A 24215-nucleotide genomic window follows, 5' to 3' on the forward strand; every position below is an offset into this window, starting at 1 on the left:
TTCCCATCGCCCTCCCCTGGCAGCCCAGCAGAGGTTTTGAACTTGAAATTTCCTATTCCAAACCCAGCTGTGACTTTCTGACAGCCCTGGAAGCCACTCCCTATACGGTGTAGGCAGCTCAGAGCCACATCAGTGTCTAGCCATTCTGCCTGACAGCCCAACAGTACTGCTGCGCAGCTGTGGCCCCATAATTTCTTTGGTTGATGGAGATCAGTCTCCTTTTCTCTTTCCATGGTCAAACAGGCCTCAGCTATTTCTAAAAAGCAATTCTAGAATGGGGGAGGAAAGACTGTAAAAGACAGAGGTGATGGATGACAGCAAGGAAACAGTGTCTTCCGGACACAGCAGGGCAGTCGCTGTGCACTCACAAAGATTGAGACAGAACGTACGAGACATGCTACAAGCTCAAGCCAGACAAAACCCCAGCACTGAGAGGGAAAGTAGGCAGTAAGCCCCACCACTAGCTGGGTAGCCATTGGCATTTGATAGATGCTGGGAGAGTAGGTTTTCTTTAACACTGTGACCCTTGTAGGTCAGCCCTACTCCAGGGCAGGCCCCATGAATAACAGTAGCAAGGTAAAATAAACTGGATTTGATTGGGCAGAGGAAGAAAACTCAAAGTTGGGTGGAGGCTGGGGAGGGTGGGTTTGGGAGGAGGTAGGGAAGGGACCGATTATGAGATTATGACCAAAATACATTATATAAAAATCTATAGATTAATAAAAACATTTTAAAAAACATGTCAGAATGGAGACTAACTATACTAGAGCCACAAAGCCCACAACTGGGCAGACATGACAACTAAGAGATAGGGAGGGATAAACTCACTGCTTAAATGGACCAGTTTAATTCCTAAGTGACATCCAGCCACACTCTAGAAATAGAGGATTTCCGTGTGTGTGTGTGTGTGTGTGTGTGTGTGTGTGTTTAAACCAAACAGGAGGTCTGATGGCCTTGATACCTGAAAGGGATTAAATGCCAAAAATAGCTCAAGGCATTAAGAATATGCAGGGAGTGAGCAGCTCATGAAGGAGAGGGCAGTGAAACCTGGCACGACATGCTAATGAGAAAGGGATTCTTTAGGAACTGTGGGTCACTGGACCTTCTTCCACACAACCTAAAGCAATACTTTTCAGCAGGGATTACAGATCTTCGTTCCTGACCCAGTTTGTTAAGATTCTCCAAAGGATGTCAAACTGATCTGCCATGTAGGAAATGAACTATGGTGGAGATAGATTTTCTAGCACTGCCCTGTTCTGAGTAAAGCTATCCTCATGGCCAGGTGACATTTGCATGGCCATCTGGTGACATTTCTTTTTGGGAACAGATTAATAGAGACTGGGGAGGGTTACAGAGTTGGTGTGGGGGCCAATACAAGATTGTCAGGTGGCTCCATGGAGCTGAGCATATCTCTGAAGGTCCCCTATTTTGTTTTTCTATGAGAATGTGTCATACAATTATTAACTATCCAGTGACTGGAAGGGGCTCTCCTTCAGTGAGGATGGAGTGCCTTTTAATTCTGAAAGTATCACACATCTGTGTATTAGTGCGAGTTTCCTGTTAGGAAACTATAAATCTCCTGCCTCAGTGCCCTAGGGTAAGAGGGAAATAAATACAGCTAGAACCAGTTTGCTTCTTCATGGAATCATCCCTGTTCCAGTGCTCCAGAGCCACAGACCTAGCGGCCTACAGTCCCCTTCTGTGTGTGTGTGTGTGTGTGTGTGTGTGTGTGTGTGTGTGTGTGTGTGTGTATGACTAGGGCCTGGAGCTCACTGATTAGACTGGCCTGGCTGGTCAGTGCCCCTGGTGTCTGCCTGTCTCCTCCTCACCAGAGCTGAGATCACAAAATCATAAATGCAGCCACCATGTCTAACTTTTTATATGGGTGCTAAGGACAGAACTCAGGTCCTCATGCTTGTATAGCAAGAACCTTTTCAACTGAGCTATCAACCACCTGCTTCCCCACCCCAATCTACCTTCTTCAGTTTCTACATATGCCCCAGCGCCCAGTAGTGGGCCAGTGCTTCTATATAACAAATGCTTTGCTGGCCTTTGGCCCACTCCTCAAAGCTCTGCCTTCACTGAGTGTCTCATCCCCATTTCAACATGACAAGACAATGAACGTCTCTCTGCTGCGCTTCAACCCTCTTGACAAGCTGCCATCCATGTGTCAACAGGGCAGGTCAGTGCCTTTCCTTCCAGGCCAGTGGGGGCCTAATCTGCCCTGCCTTCCACTTCTCAGGACCTGTGGTGTGTGTTGCTGCAGAGATGCTGCAACCAGTATCACTAACATCGTAAACGAGCTTCCTAAGCCTTAAGATTGCTGCCCTGCTTTCACTGGAAAGGATCAATGAAGGCGATTTGAATGCAGTATTGGTCAACTGATCAGTGCCAGCTACTTCTCCAGACAGGGAGATCAGTCTCCTAATGGAATTGAGAGAAACTTCTTTAAAGGCTGTGTGCAGGACTTGGTAGTTTGGGTATACCTGGCTGGGAGAGGAAGTAAGGTCTGTCCAGCTGTTCAGAGACAGGGCCCCCACCCACTGGCAGAGCATCCTTAAATACAGCTTCTTCCAGCACACAACAACACAGCAAAGCAGCTCTCAGCATGTGGGCTCAGAGCCATTTGACGTGGAATGACCATGTCCCAAGTGTCACATATTAGACATCCTGCATATCAGATATTTACATTATGACTCATGACACTAGAAAAATTACAGTTATGAGTAGCAAAAGTAATTTTATGGTTGAGCGTCCCCCAACATGAGGAACTGTATTAAAGGATCACAGCATCAGGAAAGTTGAGAACCACTGACATAGCTCTTGCGAATGAAGTACAATGGAGAGAGGCTAAACTAGGGAAAGGCAGAACTTTATTAAAGATAGGTATTTTTGTGCAGAGGGATTATGGAAGACATTCAGGATGATCTACTCTTCTATTTTAATTTTTAATCAAGAAGATTACTTAATAAAGGAAAAAGCTAACATATTATTTTGAAAGCAAAATACATTCCAAATGTTTAAAAGACCAATATTAAGGATTGCATTTAAAATGTCGTATTTTGAAGCTATGCATGGTGGTGCAAGCCTATAATCCTTGAATTTTGGAGACAGAGGGAGATGGATTAAGTAGGTTTGAGACTACATAGAAAGTTCCAGATCAGTTCCAGAGAGGAAGACCTTGTGAATGAGACAGACAGACAGACACACAGACAGACAGACAGACAGACAGACAGACAGACAGACAGACACACACACACACACACACACATGGTGGGGGGTAAGTAGGGAGAGAAATAAAGAAAAGTATTTAGTAGTTAAGTAAAAGAAACCTTGTTGTAGAATATTATTTCAAGGTGTTTTACATTTGTTTATGCCATGGAACATTTGTTTTAATGATGCAAAGATGTGTTGCATTCTTTTATGTTGCATTTGTTTAACTCCATGAAGCTGTGATTCTTTGCCTGTCTAAAACACCTGATGGTCTAATAAAGAGCTGAACAGCAGATAGCAAGGCAGGAGAAAGGTTAGGCAGGGCTGGCAGGCAGAGAGAATAGACAGAAGGAGAAATCTGGGAGGAGGAGAAGGAGCAAAAGAGAGTAAGGAGAGGAGAAGGCTAGGGTCCAGCCACACAGCCAGCCATGGATTAAGAGTGGAGGGACTGGGGAGTGGGGGAGAAGGAGAGGGAGAGGGAGCTGGGATTGACATGTGAAGCAAGCTTGTTTGCAATTTGAATAAATAAAAAAATGGAATAAAAAGGAGCGGAGGGACTTGGTCCTGCCTCAACTTAGTACATCAGACTGTGCTGACTCCCCAAGGGAGGCCTTAACCCCTCTGAGGAGTGGAGGGAGGGTGGGGGGGGATGGGAGGGAGGGGGAATTGGGGTTGGTATGTAAAATGAAAAAGTTAATTAAAAAAGCATCCCCCAAAGAAAGTAAGATTTACAAAAGTAAGAGAAATATAAAAGCCCAGAGGCAAACGATAGATGGCTAAAAACAAGCTAAGGCTAGGCATTTATAAGTAATACTAAGCCTCCAAGTGTATTTATCTGGGGCACCAGAAGAGCAGAAGAGTAAAACCAACTACAAGCCCAGAAAGACAAGTATCCACAGGGACCTCAAGCTCCTTGAAGGTGGGGGTCCTTCAAAGTGAGGGCATCACAGACTTAGTCCACAGCGCTGCCATGCATCAGAGAAAAGACAGACATGCCGCCTGGGCTTCACTACCCATCTGTGTTGGATGCATAAACACAGCTGTCCTCTCATCTCTGCTTAGGGCACAGGCAGAGCATCTTATCAAAAGTGAACTCCCCAGCTCCAACCTGGACCTCACCTGCTTACCTTCCAAAGGGCTCCCAGCCATGGCCTTCACCTGCTGTTTCTCACCCTCTCCTCCTCCATCTTCAGGATCCGCTAATTATTTAGACAATCTAGTCCCTGCCACCTTGGGGGGCGATGAATCTCTCATTTCTATTCCCCTCCTCCTCTTAATCTGGGCCTTATCCTCAGGGATCGTGCTAACATGACTGAACACTTTCCTCTCAAAGGACCCAGAGGGTTCTTTGTGAGCCTTTCTTAACTGATATCTGATCAGGTTTTAACCCATCTGCCTTCTCATGCTTCCTTGAAACATCCCTCTGTGACTTCCATAACACAGTTGACCACCTCTTGTGCTGTCCCATTTCTGGTTAGCTTAAGGTCTCTTCCACTTAAATTCTATATGCTAGTATTCTTCAGGAATCCATCCCACATTTGTTTACTTTAACACTCAACATTCTAATATTAATTCATTTTACCAATGTCTAGTATCCAATAGCATAAACAGTGAATGGTAGTAATTTATATTTCTACCTTAAGCCCTGTTTTAGTAAGCAACAGTTCATATTCTCATTTGCCTTTCATACTATGAAAATTCTTTTGAAAACATTATTTAAGTGTATATTATGTGCATATGTGTGGATGCACATATGTGGAGATCATAGGACATCTTTTAGGAGTCGGTTCTTTCCTTCCAACATGTGTTCTCTGGGGATTAAACTCAGATTGTCAGGCTTAATGGCAGGTGATGAACACTCTATGTATGGACTTATATTTGCTATATACTACATCTTTTTATAGGTTGATCATTCTAGAAGCCAGAAAAACCCACATCTTCAACTTTTGCCAAGTCTGACATGAGATCAATCCTTTGGGAGGGGGCTTTAGTGATGCAATGGTTCCCAAAACACAGCATCAGCCACTGAAGACTTGGTCTATGAGAAGTGGGAGATGAAACAGGTTGGTGGAGTTAACACTCAGAGTTTCCAAGACACAGCACAGGCAGAAGGGAATCCAGGCAAAGCCCGGAGGGCCCATACAGCTGAAGAAATGGTCTTGAGCATCTACAGACAAATCCAGTCACTTTGAAGGTCAGAGCAATAGAAAGAAGAAGTGTGAACCACCAGAGGGCATGGCTGAAGAGAATTGAAGAAGATGTATTCAATGCAACTGGGAAGGCTCAGTATTTTTAAAATTTCAATTTTTCAGTTGATTTTATATTTGATACAATTTTAATCAAAACTCCAAAAAGATTATGTATGTATAAGCTGATTATAAAATAGATACAGAAATGCAAAGAATGTAGGAAAACCAAAACCATTCTGGAAAAGTAGGACAAAGTTAAGAGCACCCAGGCTTCCTGACTTTAGGATTTAACAAATCTACAATTCAAATATGGTGGAATAAAGTTAGATAAATAGAGCAGCGAAAAAGAATAAAGAGTCTAGAGCAAAATATATGATCAATTGATATTTTTTTCAAAAACATAAAAGGAAATTATTTGGATAAAGTATAGTTGTTTTGAGAAATGTTACTAGAGCAATTGGACACCACACACAAAACATATTTTATACCTCATACTATACCTACATATTAAAATTAGCTCAAATGGACCAAAGTCACAAATGTAGGATATAAGATTATATAGCTTCAAGAAGGCAGTAAGGCCACACTACATGAATTTGGATTATGTAAAGATTTCTTTGACACACGACTGAAACAGCACTCCTAAAGTAAAGATAAGATTAATAAAACCTGCTTAAGAAAATTAAGGTCTTCCCCTTCCAAAAAAACAATGCTGAGAGAATAAAAATCTAAGCGATAGTTTTGGAGAGAATGTTTGTCCATTAGATAGATGGTTAATAAAGACTGGTATCAGAATACATAAAGAAGTTTCAAAAGTCAAGCATATCTAACAGACAAAACAGTTTAACTGACATTTCATGGGAGATGAAAAGATGGTGGTTATGCACTTGAAAACATGTTCTGCAGCATGTGTCACCAGAGAGAGGCAAAGTCACAATGTACTTCTTTCTCACACCTGTTAGAATGTCTTAAAATTTAAGGCTCAGTTCCCCAACAACTTGTGGAGACACAGAACTAGACTATTTATACACCGATACTGTGAGTGAGCCAAAGCCAACCAGCACAGCCACTGTGGTAAACAGTTTGGCATTTCTAAAAAAATCATAATATACACTTATGACATGACCCGTTCACCCTGTGAGTACGTGAGAGAAGTGAAAGGTGTCCATATAAAACATGATACTGATGAGAACACTATTTGCAACATCTAAAACAGAAAACAGACCAGTGCTTACCCACAGGCAAGGCTCTCCAGCAGCCAGCAGCAGGGACATCTCTGGAATGGAACTACACTGAGCAGGAAAAGGATGGAGCTACAGACACACATGTCAGGATAACACTCATACATATCATAATTATTTTGACTGAGGATGCTAAAGCACACTCTGTATGATTCTAACTTACATACAATTCCAGACAACACGTACAAATCCAGAGCGACAGAAAACAGATCCTGTTGCTTAAGGGCTCTTGGAGATGAGTGTCAGGCCAAGGGGCACAAGTGAGTTTTGGGGTAATGAATATGTTTATTATTTCGATTATGGAAGATGGATTCACAAATGTATACACGTCAAGTATTGTCAAATTGCATACTTCAAACATATGCACTTCATCGTATGCCAATTATCCCTCAATAAGACTGCTTTGAAATGCATTTAGAATCTGCCACTTTTTTCCATGTCTATGACCTACCATACTGGTGAGAATTACCATCTCCCTCTAGCCTTTGACAATAGGCTGACCTTTCCCTCTCAGACCAGGAGTCAATTCTGCACTGTAGCTAGAAAGTAATGTATTAAGAAGATGTATCTATTCATGTTACTGTGTAGCTCAAAATCCTTCAAAAATGACTCACCAAGACCCACTTACTGTTGCCTACAGACAGTCTTTACTGTTCCTGTTTGAGTCTCTCTTCCCTGCTTCTATCTTTTTAGTCACCCTGCATGATCTGCTCCAGGACTTGACAACACTGCTCCTGCTGCAGGGCTTTTACATACCCAGTTCCTTTGATGAGGACTTTGCCCTTATCTAGGCAAACTCCTAACTCATTCTTAAGTCTTTAAGTCATTAATCTGAGTTCTTCTGAGAACTCTGAAGCATTCACTGGCATCTCCTTCACAGTGCCAGTCACACATGTAAGTAACCTGTGCAATTTACTTATGATTTGTCCCAGCTAAGCTTCAAGACAGCAGGGACCATTACATCCCCAATGCCTAGAAACCTGACTCCCATCTAGAGAAACAATGGATGAAGGGCAAGAGATAGAACCAGAGTTTACTTTTTGATTCAGCAGTCACCCTTGGACTTCCAAAGTAGATCTTTTTAGCAAGTCACCTATGCAAAAATCCATCCACAGGTATCTGACCCCAGGATGTACTTTCCCCTGTAGTGATTTAGGTTTCAACTTGGTAAATATTACAAGAGATAATAAAGGGCTGGTGGTATGACTCAGCAGGTAAAAGGGCTTGCTGCCAGGCCTGGAGACCCGAGTTCAATCCCTAGAACCTACACAGTGGAAAGAGAGAATAAACTGCCACAAGTTTTTCTCTGCCCTCCACATGCATGTCATACTATGCGCGCGCACACATTTTAAAGAAGCACAATAGAAAGATAGAAGGCTTGGGGTGCAGTTTGACATATGAAGGGCCCTGGAGTTTACTCCTAGCACAAGCAGGAAAAAATAAAAGAAGGCCATGGAGGTAAAAAAAATGACACAAGGTAGGAGAAATGGGGGGGGGGAGGGAGGCAGAGAGAGAGAGAGAGAGAGAGAGAGAGAGAGAGAGAGAGAGAGAGAGAGAATCTTTCAGTGTTAAATAATTTAAAAACCAAGTAGTAGGCTTTTAAGAGAAATGTTAGTGACATAGCTGAATTTGTAGGTCAGTTGGAATTTTTGAAAATCCATTCAAGCTCATCTTGATACTAACACGTATTCAGGATATTCCACCCTTCAACAGTTAACGAAGGAAGAAACCATATGGGGATACTCTGGAGAGGATGGGCTCTGCAAGAAACGAAGCCTGACTGGCCACTGACCCAGTGCTTCCTGTCTTTAGCAGAGCAATGGCCTAGATTTCCCCTGTAGCAGGAGAGTGGGGCTGGGGAGATAAAGACTGCAAACATGGCTGCTTTCCAAAGCAGCTTCCTAAGAAACAGCTCACCCCCTCACTCCCCTACCATGTTTATTTAGACTCCCCTTAATTAGAGCATTTCAGCATGCAGGCATAATCCAATCTGAAGGAACATTTCCCTGGAGAGCCATCTGTCAGAATTAGACCACACTTAGCTACTGGACAGTAAAGCAGTATTGTAAATACCACATACTGCTTAGATTCTCCAAAGGCTCAAAACTCATTTTCCAAGCAAGCATACGCCAATTCTGGGGTGGAGGCTTTCTGTCAGGAAACTGGCTTGCTGTTCTGGACAGTAATGTTTCCAAAGGTAGAAGATCATTAAAGCTTGTCCCAGGGGGAAATTCTACCCAACTAGTGTCACCTTTCTTCAGAAATGAAATTGCTGCCCTTGACAAATCTATTAAGCTCTCCTTGAGTTGTTGCAGGATCTAAAGAACTTTCTCCACTCAGCTCATGTCCCCAGTCACAGGATACTAGAACTGGGGGCGGAGCTATGAAGAGCCCACTCCTGCCTGTTTCCAACCTCTCCCTCAGGAATAGGCAGTTCACCCTAAGGCAAGCTGACTGGCCTAGAAAGAGTGAAGGGTGGGAGGTGGGACTGGGGAAGATAATTGGGTCTCTTCTCAACATCCCCATCATGTCCCTCCATTTCAGAAGTGATGTGAGATACAGTCCCTCCTGTGTCTTCCTGACCCTTTCCCATCTTTCTGCCGTGCCATTTTGCCCTGTTTAGATCTTGACAAGGCTGGTATGTACATCTCTCAGATGCTCTTCTTGTAGAATGCTCACAGGTCATGCTGCCTGCTCTTGTGAGAATTCCTCTCAGCTTATAGGAGTGATCTTTAAAATGAATGGCAAGTTCTACCCTCTCATTTGGGGTGATCTGTAGCCCCCTGACCACTTAATGAGATGTCTCTGGGGTGCTTCATACTCCAGTACTCTTAGACTTCAGCTTGCCCACCATCCATCTTTCCCAGTTCTCTGACCTAAGCTTTCTGATTTCCATTCATTTTTAGTGGTTTTACCATAGAGTAGTCACTCAAAAAAAAAGTCACTTGCAGAAGAATAACTGTCAAGGCTGTAGATATAGAGTGCTTACCTGGTAAGCACAAAACCCTGGGTTACTCCCAAGCACTGCAAAAACCAGTCATGGTGGCATACATCTGTAATTCTAAAACTCAGGAGGTAAAGGCAAGAAGATCAGAAAATCAAGATACTCCTGGATCCCACAGAGTTTCAGGCCACTATGGGATACATGAGACCCTACCCCCCTCACAATATCCCTCTCAGCTGATGTTTCCAAGAAGTTTAACTTAAGATACACTGAATATATTATTGCAATTTACATTTTATGCTTCATTCATCCACATGCAAATCTACTGTGCTGATTGAGTCACAGATTTTGCTTTCAAGGGGCATTTACCTCAAGCAAAAACACAGGTGTCAGTGGATTCAGAATAGAACTCTTTTTAACTGAGCTTAATTTAGTTTGTTTACCTTTCAAATATAGGGGTACCAGAAATGTGCAAGTAAAAGCATAGGGGAAAAAAGACAAAAGTAAGTAAAAAGTTATCTGGTTCTGTAAATACTGAAGTACACATTTAAAACAGATGAAATAAATTAGCAAACAAGTCTAAAACATCAGTGTTTTAGAAAGAAAGCCGGGCGGTGGTGGCGCACGCCTTTAATCCCAGCACTCGGGAGGCAGAGGCAGAGGCAGGCGGATCTCTGTGAGTTCGAGGCTGGGCTGGACTGACAGCCTCCAAAACAATACAGAGAAACCCTGTCTCGAAAAACCAAAAAAAAAAAAAAAAAAAAAAAAAAAAAGAAAGAAAGAAAGAAAGAACTAGAATATGGCCATCCCAGCCATCAATGTAGCTAAATAATTTCCTTTAAAGAAAATACCTGGCCCAGAATACTGCAGGCCATATTCCACTAAACACTGTGGAGAAAAAGGATTGGACATTATACAAATTCTTCAAGAGAAGAAGAAAAGATACAATTCCCCCTAAATTATTGATTAGTTTAGTTTTTTTAAGGCATGTTCTATGTGGCCCAGGCTGAATTACACCTGCCTCATCCTTCCTAATCATGGGTTTACATGGGTGTGCAACAATGTTTGGCTTCACAATTCATTTTAAAGGATTATATAAAAAGCCAAACTATACAACTAGATGAACAGAGACCAAGAAAGTAAAATCACAGGCTGTTTTAGTTCATAAATCTTTAGCTGAAAAAAATCTGAACACTGTAAAACCAATTAGCAGAAAAAAACATATGCACACATGTTCATGTGCATCTGTTTATGAAGAACAATAAATAGATCATGAACAAGTTTTCAATAAGATTATAAAACAGTCATATAATGCATTAAAAGATAAAAGGCACCATTTATAGGCTTAGTGCAATATATTCAGAAACTCACATAGTAAAATTCAATGTCCATTCAGGTTTTCAAATGGTCTAATTTGATGTGTCACCTACTGGTGAAATATTTCAAAGCATTTATTTTATGATTAGAAACTGGTCCTAGAAAACACAATGGATCAAGTAATAAATATGGGTGACAGGAGACATCATAAGAATTAGAAAGGAAAAGACTAACACACTGGGACCAGGGAGGTGGTTCAGTGGGTAAAGTGTTCTCTATATAAGCATCAAGACCTGAGTTTGAATCCCTAGCACTTGTGTATTAGTTGAGTGTGTCCACACATGTCTGTAATCCTAACAACTAGGTAGAGGTACAGATGGGCAGATCCCTGGAGCTCATTGTCCAAAAGGCTAGGCAATCAGTGAGGGTTCACAGAGAGCCCCTGAGACATAGTCTCAGAAAAGATAAAGATGTAGGTGATAGCATAAAACTCTTGACATGAATCTTAGTCCCCCTCATCACATATATGTGCTGTGACTTGCGCGCGCACACACACACACACACACACACACAAACAGATCCTTATCCTTATCTATACATGCTACAACTGTCAATGCATAAAATAAAAGCTATCTGTGATAAAATTCTTAGACACAGTATGTAGCAATACTAAGTATTGCCAAGAATATAGTATGAAACAGGTCAGATCCTGCAGGTAGTACCGTAAACTGGCCAGACAACTTAAGAATTTTCTTTGACCATTTCCAGATACATACACTGGACAAATCCTTGCTCCTATTTAATAGTATGCATAAGGAAGTATAAGGGCAATATTTTCTAAAGAAGAAACAAACTTAGTAATTCAATTGCAAAAATGATGGTGTGCCATACAAAGATACTAAAACGTCACTACAGAAAATAAAAGATGGCCAGGGAGGGCTCATACCTGCAATCCCAACACTGAGAGATAATGGAGACAAGAGAATTGGGTGTTCAGTGTCATCTCAGTTTCACAATCAGAGCAAAGGCAGTATGTGTTACAAGACACTCTGTCTCAAAAAATAAACAAAACCCCCAAACAACAAATAAATTCAATTAAGTTCAAAGGACTATGGTTATATACCCAAACATCAATTATTCTAACAACATAATAGTTACCATAGTTTACAGAATAATATAGCGGATGTTATTTTTCAAATGAATTTCATAAGTAGGAAAAACTGTGTAACCCATTGTTATATGGTAATTTTTTAAGAAACAAAGGAACTGTAAATCTGAACTTCAGTATATTGATTAACTCCAGAAGAAATGTGAGGGACAGTCAAGGGACATGAAGAATGCATCAAAAAGACAGATAATATCCTACTTATTCATCTAGGTTCTGAGCTAACCAGTGCTTGTTTGTTATTAGTTGAAAAGGATATGCACCCATTACACCCACAGTTCAGTGTACCCCAGCAATGGCCAGAGTCCCGAAATTCACTTAGATGGAACTTGGTTTTCTGGGTAGTGAGCGCAAACCAGGGATTTCTATAGGACTTTCCAGTCCTTAGCATCAATGAACCAAGCAATCCTTAGGATGTTATGTCCCACATGTGGTGAAATTCTGAGCTGTTGTTATTAGCTGGAACCAACTAGAAAAGCCAATTGCCAGCATCTTCATCCAACTTTGCCTTCAATGAAGTCACACTGGCACCTTGAAATCAGGCCTACTTGGAGTAACTACAACACAAAAATCAGCAAAAGCTACATGTCCCCTATTCTTTCTCTGCTGGGTCCCGCCCTCTAGCCTGGTGACACCATCTATCAACATACCCATAGACATGACACAACTGTAAAACTGTATGGTCATTGCTTGTGACTTGCAGAAAAATAGGATGATATACATTCCCCCTAGTAAGCTCTGATTACAGAGTGTGTCCACCTCGCCTATATTCAACTATGCAGAATACACACACTGGACACCCCTTACATCTTTTCCTGTCTGGGAAGAATCACATAACCATCTCTATTAGATCTGGAAATAGTCTGATGCTCATGGAAAATATAGGGAAATTCCCAAATAGGCTACTACACATTTCTGGAAATGGTTTAGTAAGTAACGTTTAATGGAAACACAGGCATTAAAGTATTAAATGTTTTAATGGCCTATGCTCCATTATGTTCCTTTCTGAACTCAGTCTATCCATGTTGGCAGAAAGGGGTTTTTCTAACTTCTACTGTCACCAGGTAAGAATTGTGACACCCTCTCTCAGGAAAAGTCTGAGGGGACCACAGAAAACCTTTGAAGTATCATCCAAGAATCAAACCACCAAGAAAGTGTTTTCTCATGTGTCAGGCCTATTTGCTCTGAAGCAAGTAATAAATGTCAAGGGCATGGGCCTGTAGTCATTGTTCCTGCTGAGTGCCAAACTCAGGCCTTCTGAAATGCTGACCTCCTGCCAGGAACTGTCCTCTCTATTGACTAAGAAAAATTCCCACCAAAGTCCATTATATTATTACTGATCTGGTTTCCATGGCTGAGAGCAAAACCCATCATTTTTACACTCAATAATTTCAATTTTATTCCTCCCTAGGAAAGCATGAAGATTGGTTTATTTTAATGTGAATATTTATAAAGCTCACACTCTTTCCAGAGGAATAACAGATTAATTGGTTCATGGGTTTATCACTATATAATACCTTCAAGTTCAGTATCCCTAGAGCCTCACCAAATGAGTCCTTCACAGGAACTGAATTTTATTCACTATCTTAATAGGATAAAAGAAGGGCTTGAATCACCATGTGGTACACACTTGTAATCACAATACTCAGGAGGCAGAGGCAGGGGATTACCAGTTCTAGGCTAGCCTGGTCTACATAGTGAGATCCTATCTCTTGAAAGTAAACTTATATATCTTATTTTTAGACACGATCCTGGAGGTAAGGTACCAGTGAGGAACAAACTGAATTTGGCTTTTGCATTTAACAGCATAGTTGACCAGGAGAGAAATAAAACTGAAAAATTACACATAAGAAAACAGTGTATGTAATGGTAGAAATACAGAGTGACATGGAAAGCAAATATCAGAAAGACTCTTCCCAATCCAGGACTCAGAAAGTTTATCTTTAAGATGGGGCATAAGAGCTTGGTAGGAGTTAGCAGGCAAAGGGGACATAGAGGTAAACCAACATATTCCATCCTATGAGCTAAGCAGAGTGACTGCTGCAAAGCAATCCTAATTCCTACTCAGCTGCTATCCAGCTATGAATCCCTGGCTGATCTCTTAATGGGATGTTCATCTGCCAAATGAAGATTTGAATGTTGGATTTATAGAGTTTTATTAGATGGCAAAATAAAGATAATAAATAGATGTTCAGTTAGTATAAGCCAAAAAGGAAAAAAAGGATTTTTTTGAATAAACTTCAAGCAGCACAGCAGTCTCCAGCATTACTGCAAGTATTCATAGGAACTCAAGAAATAACACTAGCTTATAAAATCCTTCTAAGTGTGTAGCAGAGCTAATGAGGCAGAAATAGAGTTTTTCAGTGACCAGAAACAATAACTATGAATCCACAGAGTAAGTAAGCCCTGGAGCTGGAGTTGGGAGGAGGACAATGTGTGTAAGTGTTTATTTAGCTCCTGGTATTCAAAGACTGTGAGACAGTCCTGCCTAAAGCTAGATTCCCAAAGCCTGAGGGTTGCATTGTTAAAAGATGAGTGATACAGGTAGATAGTGGGGGTACATCCTGTCTTGAATTTGACCTAGAAAAGGAGAAAAACATCTCTGTAACCAGTTTCCTTCTGATAATACAAACTGCCAATCACCCAAAACCCTAAAGCTCAGGATTCATCTCAACATCTTACAGACACATTCTTAAATCATGGTTGGAAGAAAGTTGGACACACTGAAATTTCTATAAAGTTTCAAGCCAGATAAACTTACAGTCACAAATAAAATCGGCAGTAACACTTGATGAGTCATTAGCCAATAGAAATGCCAAGGAAAAGAGCCAAAGTTGCCCAGATGACATGAGGAGCAAAATACAAAAGCAACTACATAGGAAATGGTAAAGTATATAACACATGTTTATATACATGCATACATACCTATATATGTGTATGCTTATATGTTTAAAAGAAATGGGAAGTAATATTGAGGGGGGAAAAGAGATGATCAAGTAAATTAGACAAATACAAAATGTTTAAATAATGGAAAAAAGAAATAACTATGATATTTTTTCCAGAGCTTATTCTAGAAAAGATGCTCAAATTCTGGACTATATCCTGACAAGGGTAAACAAAAAGAAATGCCTAATTTGTAAAAAAAAAAAAAAGTATAGAATACAGGATGAAAGGAAGATCTGGAGATCAATGAAAAAGGAAAGTTGACATATGAAGTAAAACGGTACACTAAATATTGACTTTCAAAAGGAAGTTGGGTAACAATGAAATGATTGCTCCACGGTGCTAAAATCAACATAACAGAGAGTTTTATTCACCTAAATTTTTTAATATAAATTTTTATTTAAATTAGAAGTAATCTCATATTACATATCAATTCCAATTCCCTCTCCCTCCCATCCTCCCATACTCCCCACCAACCCCCCCCATTCTACCCCCATCCACTCCTCAGGGAAGGTGAGGCCTTCCATGGGGATCATCAAAGTTTGTCATATCATTTGGGGCAGGGCCTAGGCCCTCCCCCCGTGTATCTAGGCTGAAGGAGTATCCTTCCATAGGAAATGGGCTCCCAAAGTCCATTTGTGCACTAAGGATAAATACTAGTTCCACTGCTTAGGCCTCCTAACTGACACCCATGTTCAGGAGGCCTGGTTTGGTCTTATGCTGGTTCTCCAACTGTCAGTCTGGGGTCCATGAGCTCCCACTTGTTCAGGTCAGCTGTTTCTGTGGGTTTCCCCAGCCTGGTCTTAACCCCTTTGTTCATCACTCCTCCCTTTCGACAACTGGATTCCAGGAGTTAGGCTCAGTGCTTAGCTGTGGGTCTCTGCTTCTGCTTCCATCAGCTACTGGATGAAGGCTCTTAGTCACCTAAGTTTTTATTCCTAGAAAAATAGCCTTCAAGGCATAATCTCAAAGCAAAAGACATATTTGGGAGCAGTGGGCTTGAATGGAGGTTATGGCCAGTCTGTGGACATTCCAAGAAACAAACATCCCAGTTTCACTCTCCTCACTTCTTTGTTGTCTGAACCCTCAGGAGAAACCAGATACCAATGGAGTTTTACAGCATGGAGAAAGAGAAAGCAAAACCTCAAGGTCTCCAGGGTCACCAAGCCAGAATGAATGGAAGCTCCAAAATAGTCCTTCAACTGAGGTGAAGACGTGAAAACTATCTGGCTTTCAGAGCAAACAGCAGTAGTACACAAAGAGAACTCCATGTACCACTGACATACATCAACACAGAACACATCAGCCAACTGAATTCAGCAGCTTACAGAAAAGGCAACACATCAAAGCAAGTTTGGATTAATCTAGGAATATAAGATTGAGTGAGAATTACAAAACTGGTCAACATAATAGTAGATTAAGGGGCCTCTCAAAACTGTAGCATTTGAGAAAGGGGCAACCCAGTCCACTCAGAACAAAGGGAAACTTTTCTAGACAGGGTTTCACTATGCAGCTCCAGTTGGCCTCAAATTAGCAATTCTCTCACATCAGTTTCTTGAGTGCTAGAATTGATGGTGTGAGATATCATACTTGGCAGAGGAATGCATCCTGAGTGTGATAAAATTGCCCACAAAACACCCCCAGGAAATGCCATACTCTATAGGAATGTAAAACCATTCTATCTAAAATATGCAACAAGTCAAAGACGCCTGCTCTTATATTTACTAGTCCATACCCTACTGGATATCCTAGTTTATGATTAAGCAACAACAACAAAACCAAAAGAATTAAGAAATAAGTACAGACCAGAAAGCAGCAAGGCCATCATAATTCATTCAAGACTGATTATTTACAGAGACAATTCAGAAGCACCTATAAGCATTAAGAATTTCACAAGAGAAAAACACAAAATGCTACTTTAGAAATTATCACTTAAGGTAACAAAAAATGAGCAGCTAACAACAAATCCAACTAGAGTCTGGCAAGAACTTTATGTAGGAAAACCACAAAGACTGAAAGCAAGGATTCAAATAGAGTATATAAATAGAAAGAACACTGTGAATGCAGAGATGTAAACTTTGCTTAGACTGCCCTGTAGACTTTATACATTCCAAAATCAGACAAGAACAAACTTTAGCTCATGCTAGGCAAATGCTCTACCCAATCCCTCTAAGGCATAACATATAAAGCCATGTCAGTGCTATACAACTGCATTTTTAAAATATTTGCAGTTGAATGTGAGAATTCTATTTAGAAGACTACAGAATTGTATCAGCCTATATGATAAATACAAACTGAAAATGAAAGGAAGAAAATTCTGACTCTTAAAAAACCATATTTTCCTGTGATCTGATTCTTTTAATATACTGATAGTTTAAGATTCTAAAAGAAAGAATTTTTGTATGACAATGCAATTCAAAAATTTATGTGAAAAACCGAGCATCAGCAAAAACTGAAGTAAGTTTTTGCCTTTTTGGATGGTAAGGTGCGTTCTGGAATAGGAGTAATTGGCAAACTATGCAATTTGAAAGTGCAGTCCAGCAGAACAATGGATAGGAAAAGGAATCGAATCCAGAAGGATATTCCTCTTATATGGAAATCCACATATAAGAGAGTATGCACTATGCTGCACATCACTGGGGAAACACTCCAGAAAATTCCTTATCCATCTAGAAAAATAAATGTAGGGTGCATCATAAATGAACTGGAGTCAAATTCTCCTGCGTCATGGCAACTTGGAGTGGATTTTTGAACAGTGGTTGGATTTAGAAGAAATCATAAGTGTGGACCCCATGGAGGAACTAGTTAGTGTTCTTCTTATAAGGTTAGAGCTCAGGCTCTCTTCAGCATGTGAGGATGCTAGGAAGGCAAGCTGGGAGAGAGCCCAATCAGCTGTGAGCCTTGTCTACACCTTGAGTTTAGACTTCTCTGGCTCCAGAACTGTTAGAAATCAATGTTCACTTAGCTGCTAAACCCATGGGATCTTGTTATGGCAGCCAGAGCAGACCAATTCAAGATGCCTCTGTTATATGATTAGAAAAATCTATTCTGGGAAGACAGAAATTATATTTGATACACATTTATGTATAACGCCAATTTAAAATAGGCCAGAGGCCATAAATTTGAGAGAGATGTGGGGTGTGTACATGGAAAAGATAGAGGGGAGTAAAGGAGAAAATGAAATCATCATATTTTAATTTCAAAATATGAAGATTTCAAAACTTCTGTCCATGCATGATAGCATCGTCTTGAAATTCCAGCTCTTGAGAGGCAGAGGCAGGAGAATCTTTGTAAGTTTGAGGACCACTTGATATACATACTCTCTATAGTGAGTTCAAGGTCAGCCGTGGATACACAGTGAAAAATCTATCTCAAACACATAACCAAACAAATCCCACAAAGAAAACTCCCAATAGAAAATAAAGGAGAAATACTTTCACAACATACTGATATTTCTTAACCAAGACACAGCCATGCTACTTTACAATGGGAAACACTGATACATTTTATGACAACAGGCATAAGAATTTATATTAAAAGTCACCATGAGCCGGGCAGTGGTGGTGCATGCCTTTAATCCCAGCATGGGAGGCAGAGGCAGGTGGATCTCTGTGAGTTCGAGGCCAGGCTGGACCGACAGCCTCCAAAACAATACAGAGAAACCCTGTCTCGTAAAAAACCAAAAAAAAAAAAAAAGTCACCATGGAGTCCAGACAGATTGTTTAGTGGGTAAAGGGAGTGGTTGAACAAGCCTGGAGACCTGAGTTCCACACCTAGAACCCATGTAAAATGCAGGATGGTGGCCGGGCAGTGGTGGTGCACGCCTTTAATCCCAGCACTCGGGAGACAGAGGCAGGCGGATCTCTGTGAGTTTGAGGCTGGGCTGGACAGATAGCCTCCAAAACAATACAGAGAAATCCTGTCTCGAAAAACCACAAAAAAAAAAAGCAGGATGGTGGCACGTATATATGTAGTCTCAATGGTCCTACATCGAAATGGGAGACAGGCTCAAAGGCAGCCTAGCCTAGAGTATGATGCGAAGGAGCAAAACCAAAAGAGACCTTGCCTAATGAGGTGCAAAGCTAGAACCAGCTTTGTAAAGTCATCCTTTACCTCCGCATTTGGCACACATAAGCACCCGCTTACCCTGCCATGCACAAATAAAAATTACAGTAAGTTACCACAGTCAATACACATACTGCTGTAAACCGATAGATGACTATAGTGCATGTAACTAATACAGACTTGCATATAGACTATAAAAAGATCTTAGATCATCACGGAAGAGAAACACCAGAAGAGTGTGCAGAACAAGCATTTCACAAGTAAGGAAGGCAGAATGACAAATAAACACAAAAAAAGATAGTCAACTTTGGCAGCCAAGAAAGAAGCAGTCATATGGCACTTCACTTGGACACACATACATCCTAACCAGCATGAGGAGAGCAAGAGTTCTTGAGAAAGTAGAGCACTGGGAATGGGAACATCTCACCAGCAGGGGGATCTATTAAAGCAGCCACTTTGGAAATGGCCTTGTAACTACTTGGGAATGTTGAACACCTGTATGTTAACTTTAAAAGGGAATACACTTAAAAAAATTGTAGTACCTGTGAACCAATAAGATGTTCATAAAATCATTCTCTGTTACACTATTCTGAATCATAAACAATTAATAACATGAATACCATCAATGTAAGAATGCTAAGGGGCTGGAACAATGTCTTCATAGTTAAGAACACTTACTGCTCTTGCAGGGCCCCAGGTTCAGTTCCCAGGACCCACAAGGTGACTCTCATCTGCCTGTACCTTCAGCTCCAACAACCTCTTCTGGTCTTCATAGATACCAAGCACAGACATACATGCAACTAAACATATTTAACCATAAAATAAAAGTCAATGGATAAAATCTTTCCAGAAAGAATGCTTATTTGTCATATGTTAGAACATTGGAATATTGTATATAATGAAAATACACAAACCATGCCCACTGAATTCATCTCTATTATTAAATGTTACAATTAATGTTGAATGTAAAAAAAAAAGATAAGTCAGAGAAGAGCTATGAAAAGCAGGAACAAAACTTCAACAGATGCACATGCACACACATGCACACACACTTCACAATAAAACTCAGGGTAGCCGGGCGGTGGTGGCGCACGCCTTTAATCCCAGCACTCGGGAGGCAGAGACAGGCGGATCTCTGTGAGTTCGAGGCCAGGCTGGACCGACAGCCTCCAAAACAATACAGAGAAACCCTGTCTCGTAAAACCAAAACAACAACAACAACAAAAACAAAAACAAAACAAACAAACAAACAAAAAAAAACTCAGGGTAGTAGTGGAAGGGACTATGGTGACAGAATACTAAGGATAAAATTAGGAGTGTGTTCTCTTATTCATGCATGATCATTTAACTATTCTTTCATTGTTCTGCTGACATATATTACACACATGGTATTTCATGCTTCTGCATTATAAAAGCAAAGTCTTAATGAATCTCAGTTCTCTGTTCTCATTTTCTGGACACAATCACATAAGAATTATGAGGTAGATTATGAAAATGTCTGTAATTCCACTCATAGCACCTCCCCTCTCCCATGGTCATCCAAAAGTCTGGGTAAATGCTTCATGACCAATCACCCATTCTTCTTAACTCTTTTGCCATCCAGAATTTTTCAACAATGATCTAGAAACTCTTCATTCTGGAAGAGGGCTGTAATGGTATTGATCTCATGTCTAGAAGGTCTCCATAGCCTGACACTCTACTCCTGTCCCACAGGACTTTTTGAGGAGACCTTTCTACCAGGGACTTGCCTTACCTGAACTATGGTCAGCCTCACTGTTGCTTTCTCCACAAAACCCCTAGATGGCAACAGGATCCTCACTGAGCTTCCTAGAACTTCTCTAGCTCTTTTACAGCTCTACTTGCCAGAACATCACAGAGTCTGTCTGGATGGTGTGAATCATGCCTCCTTACCCAAACCTGAGATCAGATCTCAGCAAGTTTCATCATCATGGCTGATTTCTGAACTCATATAGATTTGTTAAATGTTCCAAAATGTGTTATTTTGGTGACACCAAGTCTTACTTATATACATCCTTTCTATTTCATTTGTTTAAGTCTCTTCATTTGCCTCCTAATTTGGGCAGCTGGGCTTTGAAGATAACCCCTGCTCTCCTTAGCATCCATTTTTGAGTTTATAAATGTTATAACTTTTCAGGATGAAGAAGTCTGTTCCTTCCACAATATTGCAAATCACTGAATTAAGAGTTATTCTCTATACCTTCTCTTCCTTCCAGACATGGAGATGGAGGCCACTATGACCTTAGTCACCCTTTCCTTACCTAGATAGCACAGCAAAGCTGGCACAGGTACTTTAGGGCATGTGGAGAGAACTACTAAGATATGAGGAAGTCCCCAGGTCATAAATATGTCTGAGGACTGAGGAGTACCATGGGGATACTTGGTCCTGGGGTAAAAGATTTGGGGGTCCTCTTTAGCAGAGTGAGTCTTTGACTCCCTCAAGGCTCAATCCAAAGTTGAATCAATGCCTGAGCTTGGTCCCTTTGGATGTCAAGGTGAAGAGGGCAACACTGGCCTCAAGAAAAGGCACTAAGAATTGCCTCAGGAAATCTGATCAGGCATCTTGAAATCATCAGTTCCCCAAGAAAATCCAGTTTTGCTCAGCTTGGAGCTTCAGGACTGCTCAGCAGAGAGTGACAAGGATTAAAACGGAGTAAAGGCATCCCATGGTATCCCACGTTTGAAATGTAAATATGTCTACATAGACTTTCTGCCTTCTCTCCTAAGTCTGACATGAGACTTGACCTTCTGTAGATCATTTTGTCATCTTTTCAGACTGACTACTTTATAATTTTAATTAATGAGCTTTATGTTTGAAATTAAAACGCTAAGTCTTCTCAACCACACCCAGGCTCAGGGTTAAAATTGAGGATCTCATCCTGAATGCTCTGTTGAGCCAATAGGAGAACCCAGACAGGGACTTGGTGATAGAATTTCACCTGTAGAACCTATGAATGGGAGGCCAGGACCCAGTTAATACAACCTGAGATAGCCCTTAAGGAAATGTTGTGAGGACTGATAAAGAACAGCTGAGAAACACGAGAAGCGATTCCTTCATAGTTTCTGTAAATAATTCTTGTATATATCAAAATCAATGTTGTTAAAAGCCTATCCCTCCAGACATACAAAGAGCTTCTAAAGAACACAGAGAATTAGTGTGACTTTTATAGTTTCCTCCCAATAACATAATGTGTAGGCAGACTTTCTGTGAAAACCAAGGTGTAACCCCTCCACCCCAAGCAAAGGAATGCTAGACTCACGTTAGTGACATACTCGATATCCTTCCAGAGGATGCACTCCCTGGGGAAATCAGCCAAGTCGAAGAAGTGGTCCACCACCACTTGCCCAATCAAGTCATGGCGAGAGAACCTGTCAAAGTCATACACAGAAAAGTGAAGCTTCCGAGCTTCAAGGTCATTGTAGGGAACAGGAAATAAAAACACCTCATCAAATACAGGGTTCAGGGTCTTCCTGTGAACTTTAGTCTGGTGTTTTGTTTTCCGATCAGGAAGCAAGTAGATCTTCACATAAGGATCTGATGTCCCGGAGAAGTCCTTGGCGGGCAAATTGACAGCTTTGTGGATCTTCACAATGAGCTGCTCCAAGTCACAGTCATATTTTAAAATGAAGTTCAGTTTTCCACAGGCTTTGCTGTTACTCCTCCTCCCGTCATCATTGTCCAGTGACCTCTGCTTATATAATTCTGGTTTAATTTTACCAATCCCAGTCAACTGCTCCTGCCTCTGAAGCTGGTGGATATTAAAGTCTGGATTCGACAGGTTGAGTTGTCTTCGGATTGAATTGTGCCTTAAATGAAGAGCAAGACACAGCAGAGTTAGAACCTCTTTACCTATCTGCCTTTCAGTAACTTGTGCCTAGAACATCAGTGTACTGTTTGTTATATTTTGAGAAGAGTTTATGTCTGTGGGGCCTTTATTTCTATTTCTTTTTTTACCTAAACTCAAAATGCTCATCATATGAGTAATGTGAGTAAAGTTTTAGGCCTAAAACTGAGGCTTGGTATCAGGAAAAGAACTTATGAACACGTGACCTAAGGTCATGAAAGGTTTTCATGCACTTTCTAAATGGTCTAATGTTCATTAGAGCTTATTTGGCTGGTAGGATATGAAGATTTGCACAAACATCTTCTTTAAGAAGAAAATTGTTCGGACCACAGCAGCTCCATGGGACACAGACAATGATTGCACAGAATGGACCAAGAGAGGCTCCCTGAGACACAGACAGCAACTGCTCCAATCAGACCAAAAGAGGGTCGCTGAGACAAAGACACTGACTGCAATGAACAGAATGCAAGAGATAGAAGAGAGAATCTCAGGGGTTGAAGATATGATAGAGGAAATAGATTCATTGGTCAAAGAAAACATTAAAGCTAACAAAATCATAACACCAAATGTCCAGGAAATCTGAGATACCATGAAAAAATCAAACTGAAGAATAATTGGTATAGAAGAAGCAGAACAGTACCAGCTCAAAGGCACAGAAAACATATTCAAAAAAATCACAGATGAAAACATTTCCAACCTAAAGAGGAAAAGGCCTATTAAAATACAAGAAGCTTAAGGAACACCAAATAGACTGTACCCCCAAAAATCCCCTTGCCACATAATAATCAAAACACAAAATATACAGAATAAAGAAAGAATGTTAAGAGTTGCAAGGAAAAAAGGCCAAGAAACATATAAATGCAAACCCATCAGAATAGCAGCTGACTTCTCAATGGAGACCCTGAAATCAAGAAGATTCTGGACAGATGGTATGTAGACACTAAGAGGCCACAGATGCCAACCCACACTATTATACCCAGTGAAATTTTCAATCACCATAAATGGAGAAAACAAGATATTCCATGACAAAACCAGACTTAAACAAATGCCTATCCACAAATCCAGCCCTACAGAAAGCATTAGAAAAAAACTCCAACCCAAGGAAGTTACCTGTACCCATGGAAGCACAGGCAACAGATAATCTCACAACAGCAAATCCTATGAAGGGAAACACACACACTACACACACACAAACACACACACACACACACCAAAAATAACAGGAATTAACAATTTTAACAATTACCAGTTACTGGTAATTAATACCCCTTAATA

At 40.8% G+C, this 24215-nt stretch overlaps 1 protein-coding gene across 3 annotated transcripts in view; it reads right to left on the reverse strand.

Annotated features, from left to right (window-relative positions):
* The window catches only part of Syt9 (synaptotagmin 9), a 180314-nt gene that overhangs the window by 87445 nt on the left and 68654 nt on the right, over nucleotides 1-24215 (reverse strand). For all 3 annotated transcript variants that reach the window (XR_005881292.1, XM_005075725.4, XM_021230469.2), the window contains exon 3: nucleotides 22356-22902. Coding sequence is in view for 2 of the 3 variants with exons in the window: in XM_005075725.4 (XP_005075782.1) it covers nucleotides 22356-22902 (547 nt within the window). In the remaining variant the exon portion in view is untranslated. The remainder of the gene's footprint in view (nucleotides 1-22355; nucleotides 22903-24215) is intronic.

This window comes from Mesocricetus auratus, unplaced genomic scaffold (genome assembly GCF_017639785.1).
Source record: "Mesocricetus auratus isolate SY011 unplaced genomic scaffold, BCM_Maur_2.0 Super-Scaffold_4256, whole genome shotgun sequence".
Classification (NCBI taxonomy): Eukaryota; Metazoa; Chordata; class Mammalia; order Rodentia; family Cricetidae; genus Mesocricetus; species Mesocricetus auratus.